Source organism: Delphinus delphis, chromosome 6, assembly GCF_949987515.2.
Source record: "Delphinus delphis chromosome 6, mDelDel1.2, whole genome shotgun sequence".
NCBI classification, from domain to species: Eukaryota; Metazoa; Chordata; class Mammalia; order Artiodactyla; family Delphinidae; genus Delphinus; species Delphinus delphis.
The window spans coordinates 86,246,512-86,271,341 of NC_082688.1; the positions used below are offsets into that span (position 1 = coordinate 86,246,512).

The following is a 24,830-nucleotide window of genomic DNA, read 5'->3' on the forward strand; positions in this document are numbered from 1 at the left end:
TGAAAAACAAGAAGTTACAATGGACCCCACAGAAATAAAAAGGATCATAACAGACTACTACAAGCAACTATATGCCAATAAAACTGACAACCTGGAAGAAATGGATAAATTCTTAGAAAGGTACAACCTCCCAAAACTGAACCAAGAAGAAACAGAAGATATGAACAGACAAATCACAAGTACTGAAATTGAAACTGTGATTTAGAAACTCCCAAAAAACAAAAGTCCAGGACCAGATAGCTTCAGAGGCAAATTCTATCAAACATTTAGAAAAGAGTTAACACCTATCCTTCTCAAACTATTCCAAAAATTACAGAGGAAGGAGTACTCCCAAACTCATTCTATGAGGATACCATCACCCTGATACCAAAACCAGACAAAGATACTACAAAAAAAGAAAATTACAGGCCAATATCACTGATGAACAGACGCAAAAATCTTCAACAAAATACTAGCAATCTGAATCCAACAATACGTTAAAAGAATCATACACAGGGCTTCCCTGGTGGCGCAGTGGTTGAGAGTCCACCTGCCGATGCAGGGGACACGGGTTCGTGCCCTGGTCCGAGGGGATCCCACATGCCGTGGAGCGGCTGGGCCCGTGAGCCATGGCTGCTGAGCCTGTGCGTCCGGAGCCTGTGCTCCATAACAGGAGAGGCCACAGCAGTGAGAGGCCCGCGTACGGCAAAAAAAAAAAAAAAGAATCATACACAATAATGATCAAGTGGGATTTATCCCAGGGATGCAATGATTTTTCATTATCTGCAAATCAATCAGTGTGATACACCACATCAACAAACTGAAGAAGAAAAACCATATGATCATCTCAATAGATGCAGAAAAAGGCTGTGACAAAATTCAACACCGATTTATGATAAAAACTCTTCAGAAAGTGGGCATAGAGGGAACATACCTCAACATAATAATGGCCACATATGACAAACCCACAGCTAACATCATACTCAACAGTGAAAAGCTGAAAGCACTTCCTCTAAGATCGGGAACAAGACAAGGATGTCCACTCTCACCACTTTTATTCAATATAGCTTTCGAAATCTTAGCCATGGCAATTAGAGAAGAAAAAGAAAAGGAATCTAAATTGGAAAAGAAGTAAAACTGTCACTGTTTGCAGATGACATGATACTATACATAGATAATCCTAAAGATGCCACCAGAAAACTACTAGAGCCCATCAATGAATTCAGTAAAGTTGCAGAATACAAAATTAATACACAGAAATCTGTTCTATACACTAACAACGAAAGATCAGAAAGAGAAATTAAAGAAACAATCCCATTTACCAACACATCAAAAAGAACAAAATACCTAGGAATAAACCTACCTAATGAGACAAAAGACCTGTACTCCAAAAACTGTAAGATGCTGATGAAAGAAATCAAAGATGACAAAAACAGATGGAAAGATATACAATGTTCTTGGATTGCAAGAATCAATATTGTCAAAATGACTATACTACCCAAGGCAATCTACAGATTCAATACAATCCCTATCAAAGTATCAATGGCATTTTTCAGAGAACTAGAACAAAAAAAAATCTCAAAATTTGTATGGAGACACGAAAGACCCCAAATAGTCAAAACAGTCTTGAAAAAGAAAAATGGAGCTGGAGGAATTAGGCTCCCTGATTTCAGACTATACTATCAAGCTACAGTCATGAAAACAGTATGGTACTGTCACAAAAAAAAAAATATAGATCAATGGAACAGGATAGAAAGCCCAGAAATAAATCCACGCACCTACGGTCAATTAATCTATGAAAAAGGAGGCAAGACTAGACAATGGAGGAAAGACAGTCTCTTCAATAAATGATGCTGGGAAAACTGGAGAGGTACATGGAAAAAAGTGAAATTAGAACACTCTTTATCACCACAGACAAAAATAAACTCAAAATGGATTAAAGACCTAAATGTAAGACTGGGTACTACAAAACTCTTAGAGGAAAACATAGGCAGAACACTCTTTGACATAAACCACGGCAATGTCTTTTCCAAGCTGTCTCCTAGAGTAATGGACATAAAAACAAAAATAAACAAATGGGACCTAATTAACTCAAAAGCTGTTGCACATCAATAGAAACCATAAACAAAATGAAAAGACAATGCACACAATGGAAGAAAATATTTGCAAACGATGTGACCAACAAGGGATTATTCTCCAAAATTTACAAACAGCTCATGCAGCTCAGTATCAAAAAAACAAACAACCCAATCAAAAAATGGGCAGAAGATCTACATAAACATTTTTCCAAAGAAGAAATATAGATGGTCAAAAAGCACATGAAAAGATGCTCAACATCACTAATTATCAGATAAATGCAAATCAAAACTACAATGAGGTATCACCTCACACCTGTCAGAATGGCCATCATCAAAAAATCTACAAACAATAAATGCTGGAGAGGGTGTGGAGAAAAGGGAACTCTCCTACACTGTTGGTGGGAATGTAAATTGGTACAGCTACTATGGAGAACAGTTATGGAGGTTCCTTAAGAAACTAAAAATAGAGCTATCATATTATCAAGCAATCCCACTCCTGGGCATATATCCAGAGAACACCCCAATGTCAATTGCAGTGCTGTTTACAATAAGCAAGACATGGAAGCAGCCTAAATGGCCATCAACAGAGGAGTTGATGAAGAAGATGTGGTACATATATACTATGGAATATTACTCAGCCATTAAAAAGAATGAAATTATGCCATTTGAAGCAACATGATGGGCCTGGAGATTAGCATACTAAGTGAATTAAGTCAGACAGAGAAAGACAAATATCACGTGATATCGCTTATATGTGGAATCTTTAATACAAATGATAGAAATGAACTTATTTACAAAACAGAAGCTGACTCACAGACTTAGAGGACGAGGAGGAGGGATTGATTTGGAGTTTGGCATTGACATTTACACACTGCTATATTTAAAACATAAGCAACAAGGACCTACTGTATAGCACAGGGAATGCTGCTCAATATTCTGTAATAACCGAAATGGGAAAAGAATTTGAAAAAGAATAGATACATGTATATATATAACTGAATCACTTTGCTGTACATCTGAAACTAACACAACATTGTTAATCAACTATGCTCCAATATAAATTTTTTTTAAATGACAAGTATAAGAAAATTCAGAGGAATAAAGTTAACTAGGCATTCAGCAAAATTAAAACACATAAAAAACCCAGAATTTCTATTACATCTCTGTCCTAAAAATACAACTAATCAATTCAGTCTACCATTTTCAAATTTAATAATTAACATGAATTTTTACTGCATTTTAGAATTTATAGAAGAAATTCTTTGTTTTTGACTCAGGGTGTTTCAATCACATTTGTGATGCTCCAGAAACACAGAATGACCCAAGATTTTATTACCACAATTAAAACAGGCTAGCATGTATCAGGTACTAAGTAAATGCTCACTGAATGAAACTAACAAATATTATTAAAATATGGCTTGTTATATAGTTTTAGAAGGATACTTGATGACAATTACACATTTTTAAAGCGTAATATGTCACTCTTTAACTTTTATGGAGAAAATATCACTTTTAGGATAAAAGAAAATATACCCAAGACATGTACAATTGATTCATAAACTAGCAACCATCTTCTGTCTTGCTGCATTTACAGTCAACATTATACAATTATGAAGGTACTGATTTGTGATAGGTATATGTAATTAGCTTTAGACTGCTAAAAGTTAAATAATTAATATTATTCCTACACATCATTTTTTTTATCAGTTAATATTACAGGTTTGCCTAGTACAACGATGAGGGAAACTGTTTTCCTAGTCTCTTAAGTGCTCAACTCCTCTCTAGTGGCACCATCTTCTCAGAGTAAAGCAGATTCAGAACCATCTCTATTTCAATCAACTTTCTCTCCTTCCTTCACTGCCAAGTTTCTTCAAAGGGTAATCAAAGTTTATTACCTCTGCTTCCTCACCTCCCCATCATTCCTCAATATCTATAGCAGCCTGGCTACTTCCCTCAACCTCCCACTAAACCTATTCTCACCAAAGTCATTCCTCCTTAGTGGCTAAATCCAAGTAGTGCTTTTCAGTCCTTATCTTGCTCTTTCAATCCTTTATGCTCTACAATTGCCGTGTCCAATACAGTGACAACTAGCCACATGAGGCTACTCAGCACTTTCAAATGTAACAGGTACAATGAAGAAAAATGAATTTTTAACTTTTAAAATTTTAATTAAATTTAAATTTGAAAACAGACACATGATTCAGCTTTAAGTTTCTTTGAAACAATTTGGGTATGTGAACCTACTTTTTCAACTGTATATTTTATAAAACAAATCAAGAATTTCCAATGAAAATTTAGCCTCTGAATTAAGATGTAACATATACACTGAATTAAGTATAACATATATACTGGATCTCAATGACTCAGTATAAAAAAGATTATAAAATGATCACATTAATAATTTTTATATTGATTACATATTTTAATAATGGTATTTTGGATATACTGGGTTAAATAAAATAATCATTAAAATTAGTCTCAACTTTTTCTTTTTACATTTCTTAAAGCAGGTACTAGAAAACTGAAAATTATCTATGTAGAATATACTTTGTTTCTATTGGACAGTGGCGTGCTATAGCATTAGATATAAATGACCACTCATTCCTTCTTAAAATGCTGCTGCTTTTCTCCTTCTTCTTCTTGGACTCCCCCTTTCTAGTGTGCAGTGTAACTTATTCTTCCACTCACTCCTTAAATGCCAGTGTCTCCCAGGGTTGTCCCTAGGCCCTTTCCCTTCCTCACACTAGGCACTTTCCTTGGGTGATCTCACCCTCACGCATGGCTCCCACTGTTCCTGTACCCTGAGGACTGTCAACCCTCTATGTGCAAATCAGCCCCTCTCCTGAAAACACTAAGTTCAACTCGACCTACACCTAAGTACACCTGCACTTAATTTGCCGTTACATCCTTACATATTTACCTTATTAATATCATAAATCTGGTCCCTCTTTTCCATTTCATTCAGGCCTTCATGATTTCTCACTTTTACCACTACAATTGCTTTGAAAGTGCTATCCCTGGCACCTTCCAAAGCAACTTCCTTTTGCTGGTAAGTTTCTAAAATTCACACCTAGCCATATGATTTCTCTATTTAAAATACTTCGGTGGTTTCCCCACTGCCTTCAAGTTAAAGTAAAAACTTCTTATAATCATACATAAGGCTTTATGCTTCATCATCAACCCTATAAAATCCCAAGCTCAGGGATATCTAAGCACCTGCAGTTTCCTGAATACAGCATTTGCTTCCTCACCGCCATTCTTTGCACATGCTCTTTTTGCTGGCAGGAATACCGTTCCTAAAACTCTATCCTGTTCTCTTAGTCATCCTTCAAAACTCAGCTGATATATCATCTCTCCCAGGAAACATCACCAAACCACCAAGTCTGAACAAGTGTCCCTCCTCTGCGTCACCATCACCCCTATACATAGTTCTACCAATAACCCAATGACACTGCCCTAGAATGACCTGGTTAGTAGTCTGTAAACTCCCTGAAGGTAGGAATTAAGTGTTTTAACTTTACCTCCCTGTGCTACACTTAATGAGCACCTATTTATTAAATGGACACAATATTAAATAAGGGAAACCCACAGAATAAACTTCAAGGCTAGAAACTTAAAACTAGGCTAATATAAGTCACGAGTTAAATGAAGAAAGTTAACCTAATCACTCTAAAAACACTTTATAAGATGGCCTATTTCTGGACTTAATGAGCTAGCCAATAAAAATATATATCCTAAATAATCACTAAAATAGCAAATACTCAACTAAAGCAATAATTTAAAAAACTGAAAACTAAGTATGTTATTCTATTTCTATAGTCTTGTTTTTCATACCTTTTCTTCCCTAATTCTACTTATCAGTTCCTTCCTTCAGCTCTTTAATTTTCCTTCGAGTTAAATGTTGCATTTTTTCCGTCCCTCGCCCAATCCTTTTCACTTCTACTGTCCCTCCAATTCTTCTTTTAATCTAACAAAAATGCAAATACTGTCTTTGTCATCTCTGTCAGCAATTCTGTATAAAATGAAGGAATGGTAAAAAGCAGTGAACGGAATGATATCACTAGTCAGATTGCTAGACAAAACCATATGCATTAATCTGGGTGGTTGGTTTCATAATACTAAGCAGCTAATCTAGACCATATGCATAGTAAGTGGAGTCTGACAGGCATCAGCAAGTCCTTGAGGTTATTGCAGCAGGGCAGTGGGGGGTAAGAGAAAAGACCAGCCAACTTGCTGGTGGTGAGGGCAGCTACAGCACAGCCTTACAACATTCTCCTATTTGTGCCCACCATTCAAGAGGAAGCAGAAACGGGGAATTCAGGAAGCTGTCAGCTATCTGGACTAGCACGGTCAGGTAACCGATTTTAACGGTGCTTGCAGCATTAGCCAACCAGCCCTAGATGCTAGTCTGAGCACACTGGCCAGGGCACCAACTTTAGGACACAAAATAAAGACTGCTGCTCCCAGGGCACTTCTGAATTTTAGTTTTACTACAGAATAGATTCTGAGAGAGGCAGAGAAGTACCTGAAGAGAAATTATATAAGTATTTAAAGTAGGTTGGTAGGAAGAAACAATTGTTAGAAGGAAGGAGAGTACATTCTTTTAATTACCTGAGAGTAACTTTCTAAAACCACTCAACATTAGTTCTTGCAGGCATGGGGAAGTTCACCCTGAGGACCTGTCTCTTAAGGAATTCGCAATCAAACAAAACTGAAATCTCTTGTAAAGCTTTACAAGTTTAACAGTGAAGGATGTGTCTGAAAAAGTTTCTGGACTGTCAAAGCAGCACCTTTATTGAATTCAAAGCAGTATAGTGCAAGATTTATTTTTACCCGTGTCCAGGAGTTAAGCTTTGATTCTCCAGAATTCTGTGGATCTTTCTTAATCAGACAACACAAGCACCATATTAGAATTTTTTGGCTTTCATCTGCAAAAAGGAAAACTAAAATGAGTAGGTTTTATCAAATAGAAAGAAAAGATAATCAGTATAAAATTTGTAACATTATATACTAAAGGAAATATATTTATTATATTTTAGGAAAATCACAAACTACTAAGTTCATAGAACAAGCATCCAGGACCATGTGTGAAACTTTGTGGTTTTTTTCCTTCTTGTGGGTTCAGGATCACTTATGCTTAGCCCTTGTGAGGTCAATTCTCTTTCTGTCACAGCAGCAATTTTTAAAGCCAAAAGAGAATGATGGAAAGAACTAGCTTTTTTAAAGATCAGTTCTTTATTTTATATTCAAACCATTAGTAATTTCAGCCTTTTTAAGGCAATATCACTGCCATAAGCAGTAGTCAATATTTCTGATTTAATCAAATTGGCCAAAATACCCCCACTTGTTAAAAATAAATTTAACAAAAAGAATTGTTTTAAAATACATTCTTTTTAGTACCAAATGGTTTGGATAAAATAGAAGCCTTTTACATGCTCCTAATTCTTTACTCTAAAATGTAAAACTTTACTAAATATGTGATAACAATGCTGACCTTTGAAATCTATTTGGCTAGGACATCTACTTGGTAAGCCATTTTCTCTTTCCTCCTTTGGTAACTAAGTCCATTCAAGTTGGAGATTCTATAACACAACTGAGAAGCAAAAATGAGACCTAAAAACTGAAGATGTCAGTACCTGAACTAGAGCCAAGCTACTATGGACTTTACCACAAGGCCATGGAGCTGATGCTGAGGAAACCCAGCACCCGGAATCACTCCTCTGCAAAATCACCTGATGCTCTTTACTTTGTTATCTACTGCAATTTCATAAACACAGCATTTCTACAGGGCTTCATTAACAAGAAATAAGGAGAATACAAACTACAGTAAGCTATCTCGGCATTTTCAACCACAAACCAAAGGACCCTGATAGTAATTTTAAATCCATTTTCCCCCCATAAACTTAGGCTCTCCTAACAACTAACACCTCTGAACAAACTTTATCAGGGGTTATCCTGAGGGATAGTTCTATTTTTCCTAGCTTTTATGAGCTCAATTACATCACTGCCTTGCCTCAAATCAGTTCATTGCAAGAATCACATAATTTAACCACTGGAGATCCTAGGGTTCTTCAGGTTGAACCAATGCCACTGATTAAAAATCTGACTGTTGTACTTTCTATGTTTTAAATATCAGAAGAAATTATAACTATCTGTATGTCACAAGTGTGACAAACACATCTAATGATATGCTTATGTAAGCAGCTTCCCATGTTATACAGAATGCAACCTGATGGGGAGCATTTCCAAAAATCAGACACTCACCACTGAAGAGAAAAAAGACAGAAAATGTTAATTATGGAGTGTAAATCTAAAAGTATCCCAAAGATAGGAGTTTTCCCCAGGTGTTGAGTGACTCTGCACATTTAGTTCAACAAGCATATTATTTTTTACTTTTCTCTCAAAAAGAAAAAGAAGAGCAAGAGTAACTTGCCCCCAGCCTTTATTTCTTTGCCCAGAGTCAATGCACTGAAATGCACTGCTAATGAGCTTACTTTGCTTTAGGGATTTAAAGATGCAAGCCATCACCTATTATTCATGAATGCCACCAGCACTGTCTACAGGGGATGGCATCTGTCAGGCTCCTCCCTAGAGGCTCAGACATCGGAGCTGGAGCACTGGGGATCGAAAACTGCCTGGGATTCATCATGCAGACAGTCATTAGTGCAAAGCACTCATCTAAAAATGAGTGTAAGGGAAAGGAATATACCACCATATATTTGTCACCTAATATTTTATTGTTTGATATCTTGAACTGAAAGCTCAAATGAAAGCTGAATTAATTCTATAGTTTAAAAGTGTGATGGCAGCATTTTTTTAGACAATAAATATTTGTTTTAAGCTGCCAAGTTTGGGGGCAAACTCTCACACAGTAATAAAAAGCATGAGGAAAACAGGTTATAGCTATAATACGTTAATCACGAGCTCAGACCTAGAACCTACCAGCCAGAACTCCAAGGAGGTGAAGGCAGTAATTTTATGGAGAGAACACCACTGAATAAAAGGTGTTTTTTCTATTAACTATTTTTTCTCTTCCCTTTGTGGAGTCTTTTAATTTGCAAATCCTTCCTCCTTCCTTATTATCCTTATTTCTGATCCTAGTCTCACTTACTTACTTCTTTCCTTGATGGAAACTGTTTTCTCTTACTGTACTTAAAAAATAATTTTGATATTACAAAACCATAAGAAAATATCCCTTCCTGGAAGAAAGTGCCCAACTAGTGAAACAACAGTGGCAACACAGGCAAGATTTGATTACTCATGAGTTCTGTGCCTGTCAGTCTTCTCTACTAGCTCAAAACCAAATGCATACCTCAAACAGGAAACTGAAATTTAATGGGCAGTTCAAATGGTAACACACACATTTAAACAGAAGGAGATGGAGAATTTGTTTCTGGTTCACAGAGGGGGCCAAAGTAATAGAGATTAGGTGCTAAGGAAAGATCACAGACAGATGCAAGTCTAAGTCCACAGGGAAAAATCAGTCCAGTCTCTCACTTTTACAAATAAAGAATCGGAGACCCAGTGAGTTCTTGCCTTAGTTCTTGCCTTAGAAAATCCTATCTCATCTATTTTCCTCCAAGAGTCAGCCCCTGCAAAACCTCGCCTGTGAAACTCTCCTTCCCCTCAGCAACTTAGTCAAAGCTCCACAGTACCAACCATCATCCTGACTCTGGCTGATCTCCTTAGGTTTCTTTTTTCCCTGACTGGAAGCTCCTAGAGGGCAGAAATTGTGAGCCATGTTTTCCTAGGGCTTGACATTAAAAAAAAAAAAAAAAAAAATAGTGACTATATACATTCACATGAAGCTGGCTGGTGGTAAAGCCAGGACTGGAACATTTCAACCACAGTGGTACAATCCATGGGGGCAGATCATTACAACAACATGGGCTTTAGAGGAGTAGGATCCTGGATTTTATTAGTTCAATATTCTGAGAAAAGTGACATATTTAGGCTAATCCATAAATATCTATCCTGCAAGCCTATCAAGAACTCAGTTAGACCCACGATGCAATCCATAGAGAACAGTGCTCAGCACAAAGTGAGCAATGCGTTCTACTTCAATTCTACAACCCAAACTTTCCCACATTTTAACATTTCTGAATTAAGGATGTGTCCCACATCCACTAGGTACACTTAAAGGGCATATTATTTTTTTTCTAAAAAGTGGTCATTCAATCTATGAAGTATCTAACTATGAGTGATGCCTTTAAATGGAGGAAATTCAACAGTTTCTTTTCCCTTCTCCTGCCATCAACAGCATTGGCCTAGCTCAATGTTTTTCACACTTTTGGTCACGACCTATAGGTGGATTGTAAAATCAGTTTTGGGTCATGAAAACCATTTTAAAAATGGTATAGTGAATATGAATTGTACATAATAAAAGCAAGCATTTTTTCATGAAACGTGTGGGTGTATGCGTATAACTGTATGTATGCATATACACACATGTATAGAAAATGTATTTCTGGTCAAAGGTTTTTTGAGAAACACTGGCCTAGTTGAAATATATAAATTTGGGGCAGGTAAGCATGGCCCTGGTAGGCAAATACAGTGATGGCTTCGCCATTTTAGATCAAGAACTTGAACAAGCTAAGTGGGTAAAGGAGGAAGCGTCAACTTAAGGGGGAAGAGGAAGCAAGAGGCATTAAGTGAAGAGGAAAAGGAATAGAATGAAGTTGGGGGTGGAGCCAGTAAGTTTGAGTATATGCAGTGCACCCATGCATGTATGCTCATGGAACCAAATGCAAATGTTGTCCCTTCCCCACCTAGTTCAAGCTCCTTCTAATGACTTAGAACAGGCTAGGAAAGAGATACTGTGTAATTCTCTAAACATCAAAGGGGAATATTCTTATTATTTTTGATTCTACTATCATTATATTATGCAATTAGTCTCTGACTTTAAAAATATGAAAAGTAGGGGGCTTCTCTGGTGGCGCAGTGGTTGAGAGTCCGCCTGCCGATGCAGGAGACACGGGTTCGTGCCCCGGTCTGGGAGGATCCCACATGCTGCGGAGCGGCTGGGCCCCGTGAGCCATGGCGGCTGAGCCTGCGTGTCCGGAGCCTGTGCTCCACAACGGGAGAGGCCACAACAGTGAGAGGCCCGCGTACCGCCAAAAAAAAAAAAAAAAAAGAAAGAAAAGTATATATTACATTAGCTAACAATATAGTCAAATCAAGGCAATAAACCTCCACTATAAACCTTCAGATGTGCCTATTCACCCTATGCTAAGCTCTGGGACAACAAAGAGAACTAAAACCACAGTTCCTGCTGTTGAGAGGCATTCAGTCTTCCAGGGCATCAGACAGGCAAACCAACAATTATAAAGCAGTGTAGTAAGTGTTATAATTAAGGGAGATACTGGCAGCTATGCACACACTAAGAAAGGTTCCTAACTCAGCCCTAGCAAGGCTATTTCGAAGAAGATTTGAGGACATGAGATGAGAACAGAGTTCCAGGCAAAAAGAACTGCATGTCGCAGGCCCAGACATCAAGCACTGTTAGTAATTTAAACTGTCTACAATGCATGTGGTATAGCTGTGGAGGATTAAACAGGAAATGAGGCTAGACAGGTAGGCAGGAGGTCAGTGAAGGAACACCTCCCCCAAAGTATCCCCAAATTCCTTTTAACCTTGAGTAAAACCAAACTGTCACCCCTAAATAATGGCAGAGCCATAGCAGAATTCAAACACTGAAGAATTTTACACATGGAAAATGGTGTGTGAGTTAATATGAAATTGCAAAACAAGAAATTATTTCATTATTATAACCATTTTACACTGAATTAAAAATGAAGTTATAACAATCATCTGGGAGTTTCTGCCCTCTAATTCAAGGAGTTCTGTTCTCCTACACATCTGCATGTATGTGCTTGTTTGTGTGTGCTTATCTATATACACATACACAAACATATATGGACAACACTAAAGGGTACCTTCTTTGTAATGGAACAAGGAATACGTTTGATAAGTTGTTTCATGAAAAATAAGAAAAAGGCTTATAATTTAAAGTTCTGTGTTTTGTTAAACAATGCAAAGATTAAAATTATCATTAGAAGTCTGCATTTTGAGAGGACATGTTTTGGATTCTTACCATATGCTAAGATAAAAGGATTCCAGCAAGTTTTTGCCAACAGTTGACCAACTGTGGGGAATCTTTCAATAATTGCACTTGAATCCTATAAAAGAAAATTATGTTTTGGTCAGTAAAAGGACACTACGCAACTCAGAAAAGCCTGAACTGCCATTATAGGTTAAGGGAGCTTGAATGTTTCTTGTTTAGCATATATTTTAGAAAAGTAAGGGGAGAAAAAGGTTAGAGAAGATCTTTAGGTAAGTAATTCTAATAAAGTTTAACAAGCAATCACCATACTTCATCCTTAAACCAGGCCACCCAAACTAAGAAGTACAACAAGTTTAGGTAAAATCAATATTATTGCAGCATTAACTTTCTTTTACTCATATTTAAGTCAAGAAAGGCCACTTTATCTAAAAAATAACAAAGACTGCATAATAGTGAAAAAAAATTATAGGTGACTAATATCTATATAACACCATACGTTCATCCTGGGTTTTTTTTCTAACATAATAAGAGAAGTTCCTGAGTCAGCTCCAGTAGCACTAGCTCAAAGAAGGTTTAGCAGCACAAGAACTCTGGAACTTGTAAAATGAAATAAAAGCAGCCAAAGCATATAGATGCATATCTCTGTTTATTACTATTTTGATTACTATATGCTAAATGACATCATATTTGTCTGCAACGACCTAAAACCTGAAACAAAAAGCAATCAACCAAATAGAAAACAGCTTAAGATTAAAAAATACACTTGCTGTTGTACACTTGGCCCTTTCCCACTTCTTTACCTTTCAAGAAAGTTAAAAAATAAGAACAAACTGGGCTAACATGCATGTAAGCTGAAATGATAAGCATTTCCTACTGCTGAAGCAATAAATTCCTCACATTTGTCTGAGCATCAAGGTCAGTCCTGGACTTTCTGGAATCACTTTAAGGTCAAGTTACTAAAGTCTCATTGCCAAAAAACAATTTTAAAAGTTAGCATTAGTTGTTCATACAGACAGTATCTTTTCTTCTTCTTTCTAAAGACATGTGAACTCACATCATCACTATTAATTGTTCTTCAAATTTCCTACTTGCTTCTTTGATTAAGGAAAGAAAAGTATAACACAAGAACACCTACATTAAATGACAATTTTGCTTTTCATTTTGAAATTAGAAAATAAGTATAAATAAATAATATTTTGATATTATGAAAATACATTAATTCACAAAAATACCTATTGCAATGAAAGTATGAAATCTTATGTCAAAATGAAAAAATACAAAATTTTGAACACAATAACGTATACAACAATAGTGAAGACACTCATAATCTTAATATTCACAAGAAAAGTCCACTTAAAATATTTATAAAGAAGAGATCTTAACATTTATCATCTCTTAGTAGAGCCCACTTTAGAATAGGGTTGAGAAAAGAGTAAGCATTTCAGCAAACCCTTCAATATTTAAGAGATACAAAGGCCTTTAAAAGAAACCCAACTATTTCCTGACAACAAGTGTCGAAGTCTTGTTTATTTAAAAACAACTTGATTGGTCGGGAAGTCTCATGTGACAATATAACTAATCAAGAAAGAAAAGACTGAAGTCATAATGAATCAGACACTAGGAAACCACATCCTGTCTGCAATATTTACAGGTAATTTGTCTGTCTAATCTTTCGTTAGGTCAATACCACAAGTCCCTGGACTGCATTCAGGCTTAATAAAATCTGGTAAAGAGTTCCTGATGTCACAAAATAACCTTATTATTTTGGTCCACTACTCACCATCTCTTTCAAGGCTTCATACAACTGCCTCAGGAACTCCTGGAACTGAGGCAGGTGAAGACAGGTGTCTTGTTGGGTTTCCAAAGTGGATGCCTGATCCCATACAGAAAGCTTGCGCATCCAAAACTGAAAATCAGAAGGAAGGCCTACTGAATCTTGAGCCATCTCAGAAAAAGGGAAAAGGTGATGTACCTTCACAGTGGTTTATCACACGCTGAAGGAAACAGTGAACACACATCAAATCTATAAGAAAGGGGGAAAGAAATGAAACATTTAAAAAAGGATCTTTTATCAATGCCTTCATACCACTGATGAGTGAAAGGAGGATTACAAGGGACCAAAATAGCATGCTTTCTGTGAAGTCATCTTTGAGTTATTTTAAAATGTGTCACCCAGCTGTATCTCCAATTTTTACCATCTGAACTTTTTATCATGAGTAATATCATTACACTAAAAGTCATTATACCTCCATAGGCACATGCTAATTATGTACAAAAAGCACAGCTGATAATACTTTATATCTTCTTTTTAAGACTGAGCTATTTTTAAATGTTCTGAATATGAAGTTCATTTGAGTATTTTAATGTAATGGGAAATCAAAAACATCCAGGGGAGTTTCATAATAGTCTGTGCCTAAGAAATGTTTTTGAAGTTCTTATGTTTTATATGCACTTCTGGCTTCTCATTTAGGTGTAAAAAAATCTCTATGCATTAGTGTCTAATGAATTTTCTTCCTAGTTTCTCAATTCTGAGAAAAAAGTAAAATAATTCATTCCACATGCACCAATTTGAACAATCTGCTTAATTTAATTAATGACTGCTGTATATGCTTGGTCTCCATTCAGAAGAAGAAATCATATTTTGGTAAAATAAGATAAACTCCAATTGTTGAGGAGGTATGCCAGTCCTAAGTGACAGAAAATAAAAACTCATAAACCTGACTTACGACATCTGAAGTACATGTTAAAAAGAATAGTGGAGTTACATGCAGAGTGAGTGAGTACCTCAGGCAGAGATAGGTAAATAAACTCCAGGTGCCTCACCACCATCCCAGCTCCTTGCCATCCACACCCATGGGAAGCATACTGGGCAAAGAAGGGAAGGCTGCTTCTCAACAGGTGCAGGCTTTTACAGACTCATAGTTTCCTGGGGCAGGGATGATACTCAGCTATCTAATTTCAAAAGATTACTCTGCAAGTAGTAAGTGAGTTTAAATCTTCAACAGCGATTAATTAACAGATAAGGTGCTCCCAATTAAATGCCAATAACATCAACAATGGAGGTTTTCATTACTAAACAGGAAAATAAGAAAAAAAAATAGGAAGACTGTACAAGTTTGCTGCAGTGCAAAAAAAATCTAGACCAGGAAGATGAATGTTTTAAAATAGTACTAAAAATTTAGTTTTGAAAAGTCCCATAAAATTTTTTAAAAGTTTAATTATAGAGGGAAATATGCATACTGTCAAATGGCACATACATAGCCAAAAGTCTAGATGTGGCTAGACTTCATATGGCTCTATATGTAAGTCAGTTTAGATATTTGGGAACATCAAATTGAAGAACTTTTTGATAGAAGAGACAAGAAACTATTTTATTTTAACAAAATTACAAACAACCTTCAGTTTAGCAATGGAAATGCATCTGATTGTTTTAAATGGAAAAAGCTTTAGGGATCATGCAGTACAGTGGTCCTGGACGCTCTATTTCACAGCCTATCTGGGGAGTGGGGTCAGTGGGAGTAGGGAGATGATAGTGGTTGTGAAACAGGTGGTACCCTGGTTGTGATGGTAGCAGTGGAGGTGCTGCTGGCATTTACTGTCCAAGAGCCAAGGATGCTGAACACACTGCAATGCACTGGGACAGCAGCTCAAAAAGGAAAATGGTCTTCCCCCAAAGGCCAACTATGTCCCTACTGAGAAATGCTGACCTAATCTGCACACTCTGGAATGGCCATCTGTTGGTTTTGCCTGTTTACCATTCCTCCTCCATTTTTAGTTATAACACCTTACTTTTCCTTCAGGAAAGTATCTCCCCTATGTTCCCCAAGTCTTGGCAGGTCCATTAATCAAGGTACCTATGCCATCAGTCAAGGGGTGAGATGATGATTCAAAGTAGGCAAACTAGACTCTCTACTGGGAATCCGAATCTTGAGCAGACTGCCATAAAGGTGGAACTAAGTCATTCAAAGATTCTCTTAGTCTAGATCCCTATGCCATCTCCTTAACAAGGTATGACTTTTCAGCTTTCTCTTTAATTCTGTCAGCTACCCAGGGGCCGTCTAATAATTTTTTTTTTTTTTTTTTGCTTAAATTAACCACTATTGGTTTCTGTGATTTTCAATAAAAGAACACAAACTGATATAGTCTGATGTTATACAGTATCGGATACAAACTGATACCAGATAGTGGGCTGCAGACAACAGACCTTTGGAGAAAGGAGGGGAATTTAGAAGTGCTACTGGGCCAAGTCAGGTAAAATGACAGTGAAACTTCTGTTCCTATTAGGGAACTGGAAACCAGAAGTCCATGGAAGAAGGTAATACAGATCAATGAGGCATCACCCTCACACAGGGGTCCTGAATCGTTACACTCTGCTAGTAGGAATGGCCAAGTGAAACCACTTGACTATCAAAAAAAAAGAAAAAAAAGTCACACATCTGATGACTTGCAGAGAACCTCACTCCTCAGCTGAGGGGCCAATGGGTCTTAGTCAGTGATATTAGGCTGTCATAAACGTAATCAAATGGTGACTCCAACTCAAGGTGTACTTTTAGATATGAATCCTAACTGGGGCAAATTAATACCACCCTTTGCACCTAGAATACAGTTAGGAAGCTGGTAAATGCATTTCTCCATGGGGATAAACTGAGGACATGAGAAAGCAGTTGACTTTCACCTGAATCAAAGATATCAATTCTGGATATAGCACATTACACTGGTCTACCATATTGAAGATATCAGGCTGATCAAAGTAGGAAGATACGGGTGCCTTGTTTGTATTCCATATGGTGGGATATAAATCCCATGAACATACAGGGCCTGCCACTTCAGGAAGTTTCTTGTAATCCAATGGTCTGTGGTCCGGTCAGGATATGCCCTTTAAAATGAAGATACACAAGAATCTAGTACCAGTGGTGGCCTCCATTGTGGAGACCTAAGTAGATGGATGATAAGTGCAGGAAAGGAAATGTTCTTTCCTGTACTTTTACTGTACACCTTTTTGCAACTTTTCAATTTAATGCCATGTGTACTAGTTACTGACTCAAAATTAATAATAATAAACAAACAAAAAAGAAAGTGAATGATAAGTGCTATACCTTACACCTGCTAAGAAGCAAAATGCTTGGCTGATACCTCTGGGATTCTGAAGGTAACATATACTACAGGGGTTTTAGACCATTTATCTGCTTCTACCCACTTGCCTGGCAAGGAGGAAATACGGGTAGGCCCAGAGGAATAATCACTATACAGCTTATCTGTCCATACTGAAGTGCTCTGCCACTCAGCTACGACCCAGCAGATCCTACACTCTTTAAAGCCTGTGTGGAAGATCTAGATTCTGGAAAAACCTTATGGCAGGACTCAGTGACTGGACTGATCTTCCAAGCCACAAAGCTGGGTGTACCCAGCAGCACTCTATCATCATGTGCAAATTATGCCTGCTTGGTCAAAATGCATAAGTGAGGTTTTTGGATGCTATCTGTATATGTCTTGCTTGCTATGTCACATAATTTTTAAAAATTCCCTTCTCTTTCATTTTCCCCTCTCCTACTACTGCATATATAAAGTATATTATTAGTAGATAAATTTGCTAAAATCTATAATTTACAGATAATAACAAAGATGGGAAAAGGAACTGACATTATCCAGAACCTCTGGACTTGAAGCTAGATGCATTAACCAGGCATTACTTTGAATTACCTCCCTTTTTGGAAGGAAGAGAAAGCTAAATTATGTTAGTGGAAAGTGTTTTAAAAATTCTTTGTATGGAAAGCAATAGGTTTGAATGTCTTGAGTAGCCAAGAAGAGACAGTGGGCATATCTGTTGTTTTTGCCCGCCTAACACCCTTTTCCTGTTCTTTTAATATACAGTCAGCGCTCCCTATCCACAGGTTCTGCATCTGTGGATGGAAATTTTTTTTAATTTCAGAAGGTTCCAAAAAATTTGCCATGCACCCGCTACTATTTACAAAGCATTTACCTTGTATTTACAACTATTTACACAGCATTTACATTGTATTAGGTATTCTAAGTAATCTAGAAATGATGTAAACTATATGGGAGAATGTGGGTAGGTTATATGCAAATACTATGCCACTTTATATAAGGGAATTGAGTATCTATGGATTTTGGTATCTGCAGGGTCCTGGAATAACCCCCCTGCAGATATCAAGGGACAACTGTATACACACCCCACTTATGCTCTGAAGAACTGCCCTTCCTTTCCGTGTAGTTTTAATGAGACTGGTTTGCCTCCTCAGAAGTGGAAGAGTTACACAAGTCTAACAGATAAAACTAACAGCTAAGGAATACACTATACAAAATAAAATGAGTTTATGTCCTTTTTATCTGACATAAACTGTAGACTTTCACCCATTAAGGAGTACTTTCTGATGATCTCACTTAAAACACAAACTGTGTGGCACAAGTGAAATTCTGTTTATGATGTTTTCTTTCTTTCTTTCTTTTTTTTTTTTTTGGTACTGTTCAGTAAGTATTTTTTAGTATTCAAAAAAAGAAGTAAACAGCCAAATGAATCCTATGTACCCTTTAAACAGTTCAAACAATTATCAAGATTTTCCATTTTTAAAGCAAATCACAGATACCATATCACTTTACTGAAAGTATCTTGATTTGTGTCTCTCTTTTTTTTTTTTTTTGCGGTACGCGGGCCTCTCACTGCTGTGGCCTCTCCCGTTGTGGAGCACAGTCTCCGGACATGCAGGCACAGCGGCCATGGCTCACAGGCCCAGCCGCTCCGCGGCATGTGGGATCTTCCCGGACTGGGGCACGAACCCGTGTCCCCTGCATCGGCAGGCGGACTCTCAACCACTGCGCCACCAGGGAAGCCCTGTGTCTCTTTTTCATAAAGACTTAAAAGAAACTTAACTATAATATCTCTTTCATAGCCAATAAAGCCAACAATGCTATCATCTAATACCTCTTCTATGTTCAAATTTCTTAAAAACTTCCCTTTATATTTGGATCGTTTATATTCGGATCCAAACAAGATCCACACATTGAATGTAGTCAATATTGATATTTCTCCTTTAATCTGTAACAAAATGATGTAAAAACAAGCCTTCTCTAATCTGTAACAAGTACCCCTCTTTTATTTGTTTTTAACCTCTTCATATCATTTATCCCCGGGAAAACCCAACACATTTGACCTATAGAATCTTTCACACTTGTGCATTTAGCATTTCTTGTGGTGGTCTTTAACATGTTTTGCTCTCTCTTCTATATTGCTTGCAAACGGATAGCTAGACCTAGAGGTTTCATTAGATTCAGGGTTAGTTCTTTTGCAAGAATACTTCATTTGTGGTGTTGTGTTCTTTGAATCAAATCAGAAGTCACATATAATATCTGGTTGTCTCATGTATCATAATGTTGAAACTGATCAGTGGTTTCAGGTATTGTCAAACAAATCCATCCATTATAAAGTTCACCACCACCTTTTCTCTAATGGTTTTAGGATCTTCTGATGATCATTTTAGGTCCATTAGAGGCTGAAAAATAGTGATTTTTCTAATTTTATCCATTCTCCTGCTTTTATGATGTTTCCTGATGTATAGAAGTTTTACATTTTTAGGTAGTCAGGTTAACAATCTTACCTTTGGAACTCCAATGTATGTCTCTCCAATCCTGTGAAACTGCCAAAAGTTCTGCTAACTTCTCTCACTTTTAGTAGTACAGGCCCTCTTCTAGGTTCTTGGTCTCTCCCAGCTTCTGAAGAAATGACAAATGCCCTGAGGTTGAAAAGTTGCTGTAAAATGTCTGCTCAGAACTTTGCACCTCCCTTCATCCCAAGATCTTAACCCTTTGAGTCATGAGTACCTTCATAGTTCTCCAGTATCTTCCAAATACGTTTTATCTGGCTTTTCTAGCCACTCTAAAATAGCTGGAGGTAAAGTCTATAATAAGTTCTCTTGATTAACCAGGATAGGTGAGGTAAAAAAAAGTATGATACAGACTATATTTAATGCAAACATACTTTCTTTAAAATTGCACCCAGGGCTTCCCTGGTGGCGCAGTGGTTGAGACTCCGCCTGCCGATGCAGGGGACGTGGGTTCGTGCCCCAGTCGGGGAGGATCCCACATGCCGTGGAGCAACTGGGCCCATGAGCCATGGCTGCTGGGTCTGCTTATCCGGAGCCTGTGCTCCGCAACGGGAGAGGCCACAACAGTGAGAGGCCCGCGTACCGCAAAAAAAAAAAAAAAAAAAAAAAATTGCACCCAATTTCAGTTCTATTTCAGACTATATAGTTGAGACCAACCTTCCTGCTGAAAGTTATTCTATAAAGCTACATGAAATATAAAAACGTAATTCAAAAATCACCAAAGAAACAGCAGGATAGTGTGGAATTTTCAGAGAAAGATCTTGGCACATAAGGTGGCACAGGCCTAGGGAGGCTTTTCTGATCCTGAAGAGGTAGTTTAAAGACAAAGCAGCAATTTTGACAGCCTTGCTAGAGAGTAAAAGTAGGAGGCCAGGCCTGTCAAAGTGAGGTCCTCGTAAACCACCCCACATTGAGGACTGCACCCACAGAGGTCCACCCTGAGAGTATGGGTGACCCAGAAGTAAACCAGCCTGCATACAGACTACAGCCTAACTATGAAACTGAAACTGAATTAAGGTGGCCCCAGGTTGCTAGTGCTGCTAGGCACCTGCAAGATGCAAACAAAATTCCTCTCTGGAGAAAAATAACATCATCATACCTTTCTAGTTATTTCTGAAAATAATTTTTCAAATCCAACAAAATTAAATAATTAAAGACAGGCACACAGGAAGAAAAGAACACATGAACAAGAACCCAAAAACAACGGACAAGAACAACAACAACAAAAAACCCCAAAACAGAGAGGTACTCAAGATAGTTCAAAAACTAGACAAATTCCTGGTGGCACAGTAGTTGAGAGTCCGCCTGCCGATGCAGGGGACACAGGTTCATGCCCCAGTCCAGTAAGATCCCACATGCCGCGGAGCGGCTGGGCCCGTGAGCCATGGCCGCTGAGCCTGCGCGTCCAGAGCCTGTGCTCCACAAAGGGAGAGGCCACAACAGTGAGAGGCCTGCGTACCGCAAAAAAAAAAAAAATAGACAAAAACTATAAAGTAACTAAGAGGGTCCCTTGTGAAGATGAAAGCCAAAATTTCATCAAGGAACTGAAAACTATAAAAAAATGACTCTGTAGATGAAAAACAAACAAACAAAAAAAGCAGGAATTCTAGAACTAAAAAAAAACTGAAATTAAGAATTTAACAGATGGGTTTAACAGCTACTTAAACACAGTTGAAAAGGGATTTGATAAACTTGGAAGATATATTAGAAGAAACTATCCAGAATTCAACATGGAAAGTAAAAACAATGGAAAAATACAGAAGAATGGATAAGATACACAGAAATACAGTGTGAAAAAGCTAGAAAACCTATCTTCAATGCAATGAAAGGAAGAAAGGACCAACCTAGAATACTACACCAAGCTAAAATACTCTTCAGGAATAAAGGTAAAATAAAGTTCTTTTGACACACTGAAAGAATCTGTCACCAGTAAACCTGCTCTAAAGGACGCTCTTCAGGCAGATGGAAAATGATTCCAGATGGAAGTCTAGAGATGTCAGAAGAAATAATAAAAAATGATAAATACATGTGAAATTTTAAATTAACACTTATGATATAAAATAAGAATAGTATTATTGGCGTTTTATTCATATATATACTGAAATTAAAATATAAAAAACAATAGTACAATAGTACTTAATAGTATTTATTTTATAATCTTACAAAAATTTTTAAAGCAATGTGTTAACACTGTAATGAATATAAAATGGATCCTAACTGCATGTCTTAGAAAATGTGAATTTCATAGAATTATTTAAGAATGAATCCCTAATAGCCCATCTTTTAAAGTATGTTAGCTGAATGTTATGATTGTGTAATATCATTTTAGGGCATTACAAAAAAAAAAAAAAAAACAATAGTACATATGCCAGGAGAATGACAGACTTAAAGAGTTCTAAAGTCCTTGCATTTTCCAGGAAAAGGAGGATAAAAATGTTAACATTCGACTTTAATAATCGAAAAAAGCATACCATAATTTCTAGGCTATCCACTAATGGAAGAATAAAAGACAGTATAGAATCTCCAAGTTATCAGAGGAGAAAAATTCATAGTAAAAAACACTTAACCCCCAAAAGGGCAAGACTGGAGAGAAAAGGAATATAGAATAGACAAAATAAATAAAAAGCACACAATAAGATGGTAGATTTAAACTCAAATATATCAGTAATTATATAATATGCAAATAGATTAAATTCCACAAGTAAAAACCAAAGATTATCAGTTTTGAATTTTTTAAAAAGCTAAATGTTGTTACAAAAGACACATCTAAAACACAAGGATATAGGGATACCAGAGAGGCTAAAAGAAGAATAAGGAAAAAAATGCCATGTTAACCTAACCAAAAGAATCAAATAGAGAGGGTGGGAGGGAGGCGCAAGCAGGAGGGGATATGGGGATATATGTATACATAGAACTGATTCACTTTGTTATACAGCAGAAACTAACACAACATTGAAAAGCAATTATATTCCAATAAAGATGTTAAAAAAAGAAAATCAAATAGTTTCAATTTAAATACACTTTAGGGCAAAAAGCATTATTAGAGGTAAAGAGAATCACTTCATAATGATAAAATGTTTAATTTACCAGGAATACGTGACAATTCACGTTTACATGTACACAATAACATGGGAATGTAGAACAACATATAAAGCTTAAAATATAACACAGAAATTAACATAACTACAATGAAAAATAATAAATTCCAATCATAGCAGGAAATTTTCACACACTTCTCTCGGTAAATCATAGGATAATCAGACAAAAATCCATGAATTACAAGTTTTCCCTCAAAGCACACTCTAAGCTTATGTGTTTATGTACACTAGTAGAATGCTCGTAGCAGTATTATTCATAATAGACCTAAATTGAAAACAACCTATATGCCAATCAAGAGTAGAATAAATAAAATATTCATACAAGGGAATACTATGGAGCAATAAAAATGTAGAAACTAGTACTACAGTCATAGAGATGAACTGACAATCACTGGCTGAGAGAAAGAAACCAACCCATAAGAATATATAAGGTATGATTCATTATATAATGTTCAAAAACAGGTAAAACTAAACTGTAGTGATTACCCCAAAAAAGCCAGGAAACCTGCTACATTTAGAGGAAAGGAAGCAGTATTATTGGGAGGGTATGTGAGAAAGGCTTTCAGGATGCTGGCAATATTCTATTTATTGACCTGGATGGCAGTTACATATATATTAACGTTTTAATAATTTATTAAAGTGTAAATCATGTTTATGTACTTTTCTACATGTATTATTTCCACAACTATAGAAAAATTGTTTTAACTTCTAGCTACATATTTGCCATACAGATATCACCCCAAAGGTAAGGAAAAAAAAGAAAACATAGTATAGTTTGTAAATGCGAATCAAGACGTAAGGTACTTGATGAACATAATAAAAGGTTTTAAATTGCTAAAATAGTCTGCATTTTCTATTTTTTAGTTGAGTTCTCTGTTTGAAAAAATTAAAACCACCAGAATTGGCCAGGGATACAGTTCCAGCGCTTGCTCCCTCTTCTTCATTCCTGTCCTCAAAATGTCCCCATTTTCCCAATCCTGGCTCTGCGGAAGAGAAAATCCACAGCCTTCTCCCTCCATCTGCCTACCCTTAGCTATATGGCTACTGCTTTGCCCTATGAGGGCCATTGCCACAGGAAGGGAGAGACATCCAATCTACCACGCAGGGGAGGATAACTGGTGAGAGCATGAGATGGTCTGTGCTCATGTATGAGGCAGTGTCCATGTATCTCAAAAACAAAAAGAGAAATGTATGCCTTGTAAAATGGGGGTGATTCTTCAGATTCATAGTGATTTCAACTTTTTTCACAAATGCACTGATTTTTTTATACCAGTTAATCTGCACACTTACTACACAACTGAGAACTAACTATACTTTTGATTGATACCACATCTTTTGATTGGTACCAAAATCCTTGATACTGCACTGAATGTAAATCCTTGGCTTTCTTATGATCCCACTGAGTGTATATGCCCTCACATGGACGTCTATGCCTATATTCATTTCATACAAACAACTAAAGAAATATTGTTTAGCATCTTTTACTTAAGAGCATAAAAGAAAGGTGGACGTTCAATGACATATTTCCTCAAAACTCAAGATTTTAACAAGTATTTTGTGCGCGCACACACACACACACACACACACACACATACACGCATATATATACTAATGTATACTAATGTAGCAAAAGCAAAGGGCATGGAAAGTCAGAAGGAAATCCCCTTTTTCATTTCTTGAATATTTCTCTTTTAGCACATTTACACAGGTTCCTAAGGAATCAAACCATGATTTCACCTTCTCTACATAGAGACTAAAAATAACAGAATTGCTAGTCTCCTCAGTATATATATCCAAAAGAAAATAAAATGACCTTCATAAATTCTTATGAAGAGTGAACTAAAGGGAAAGTCCTATGAGCAGAGAGACCTAGACACCTGAATGGAAATGGCTGTCCTGTGAAAGATTCCCATGTGCTTGTTCATGTCCCTGTTTCCTGCTGATCAGAGGAAAGCAGGAGGTGGGAGGGGGAGGAGTAAAGTGGCAAGGAAAA

The 24,830-nt window shown here is 36.9% G+C and overlaps 1 protein-coding gene across 1 annotated transcript in view; it reads right to left on the reverse strand.

Moving 5' to 3' along the window:
- The window catches only part of FANCC (FA complementation group C), a 262,205-nt gene that overhangs the window by 160,608 nt on the left and 76,767 nt on the right, over positions 1-24,830 (reverse strand). Inside the window, exons 2-5 of the mRNA XM_060015002.1 lie at positions 19,734-19,868; positions 13,901-14,143; positions 12,151-12,235; positions 6,891-6,985 (exon numbers count right to left, since the gene is read on the reverse strand). Coding sequence (XP_059870985.1) covers positions 6,891-6,985; positions 12,151-12,235; positions 13,901-14,065 — 345 coding nt within the window. The 5' untranslated portion in view covers positions 14,066-14,143; positions 19,734-19,868. The remainder of the gene's footprint in view (positions 1-6,890; positions 6,986-12,150; positions 12,236-13,900; positions 14,144-19,733; positions 19,869-24,830) is intronic.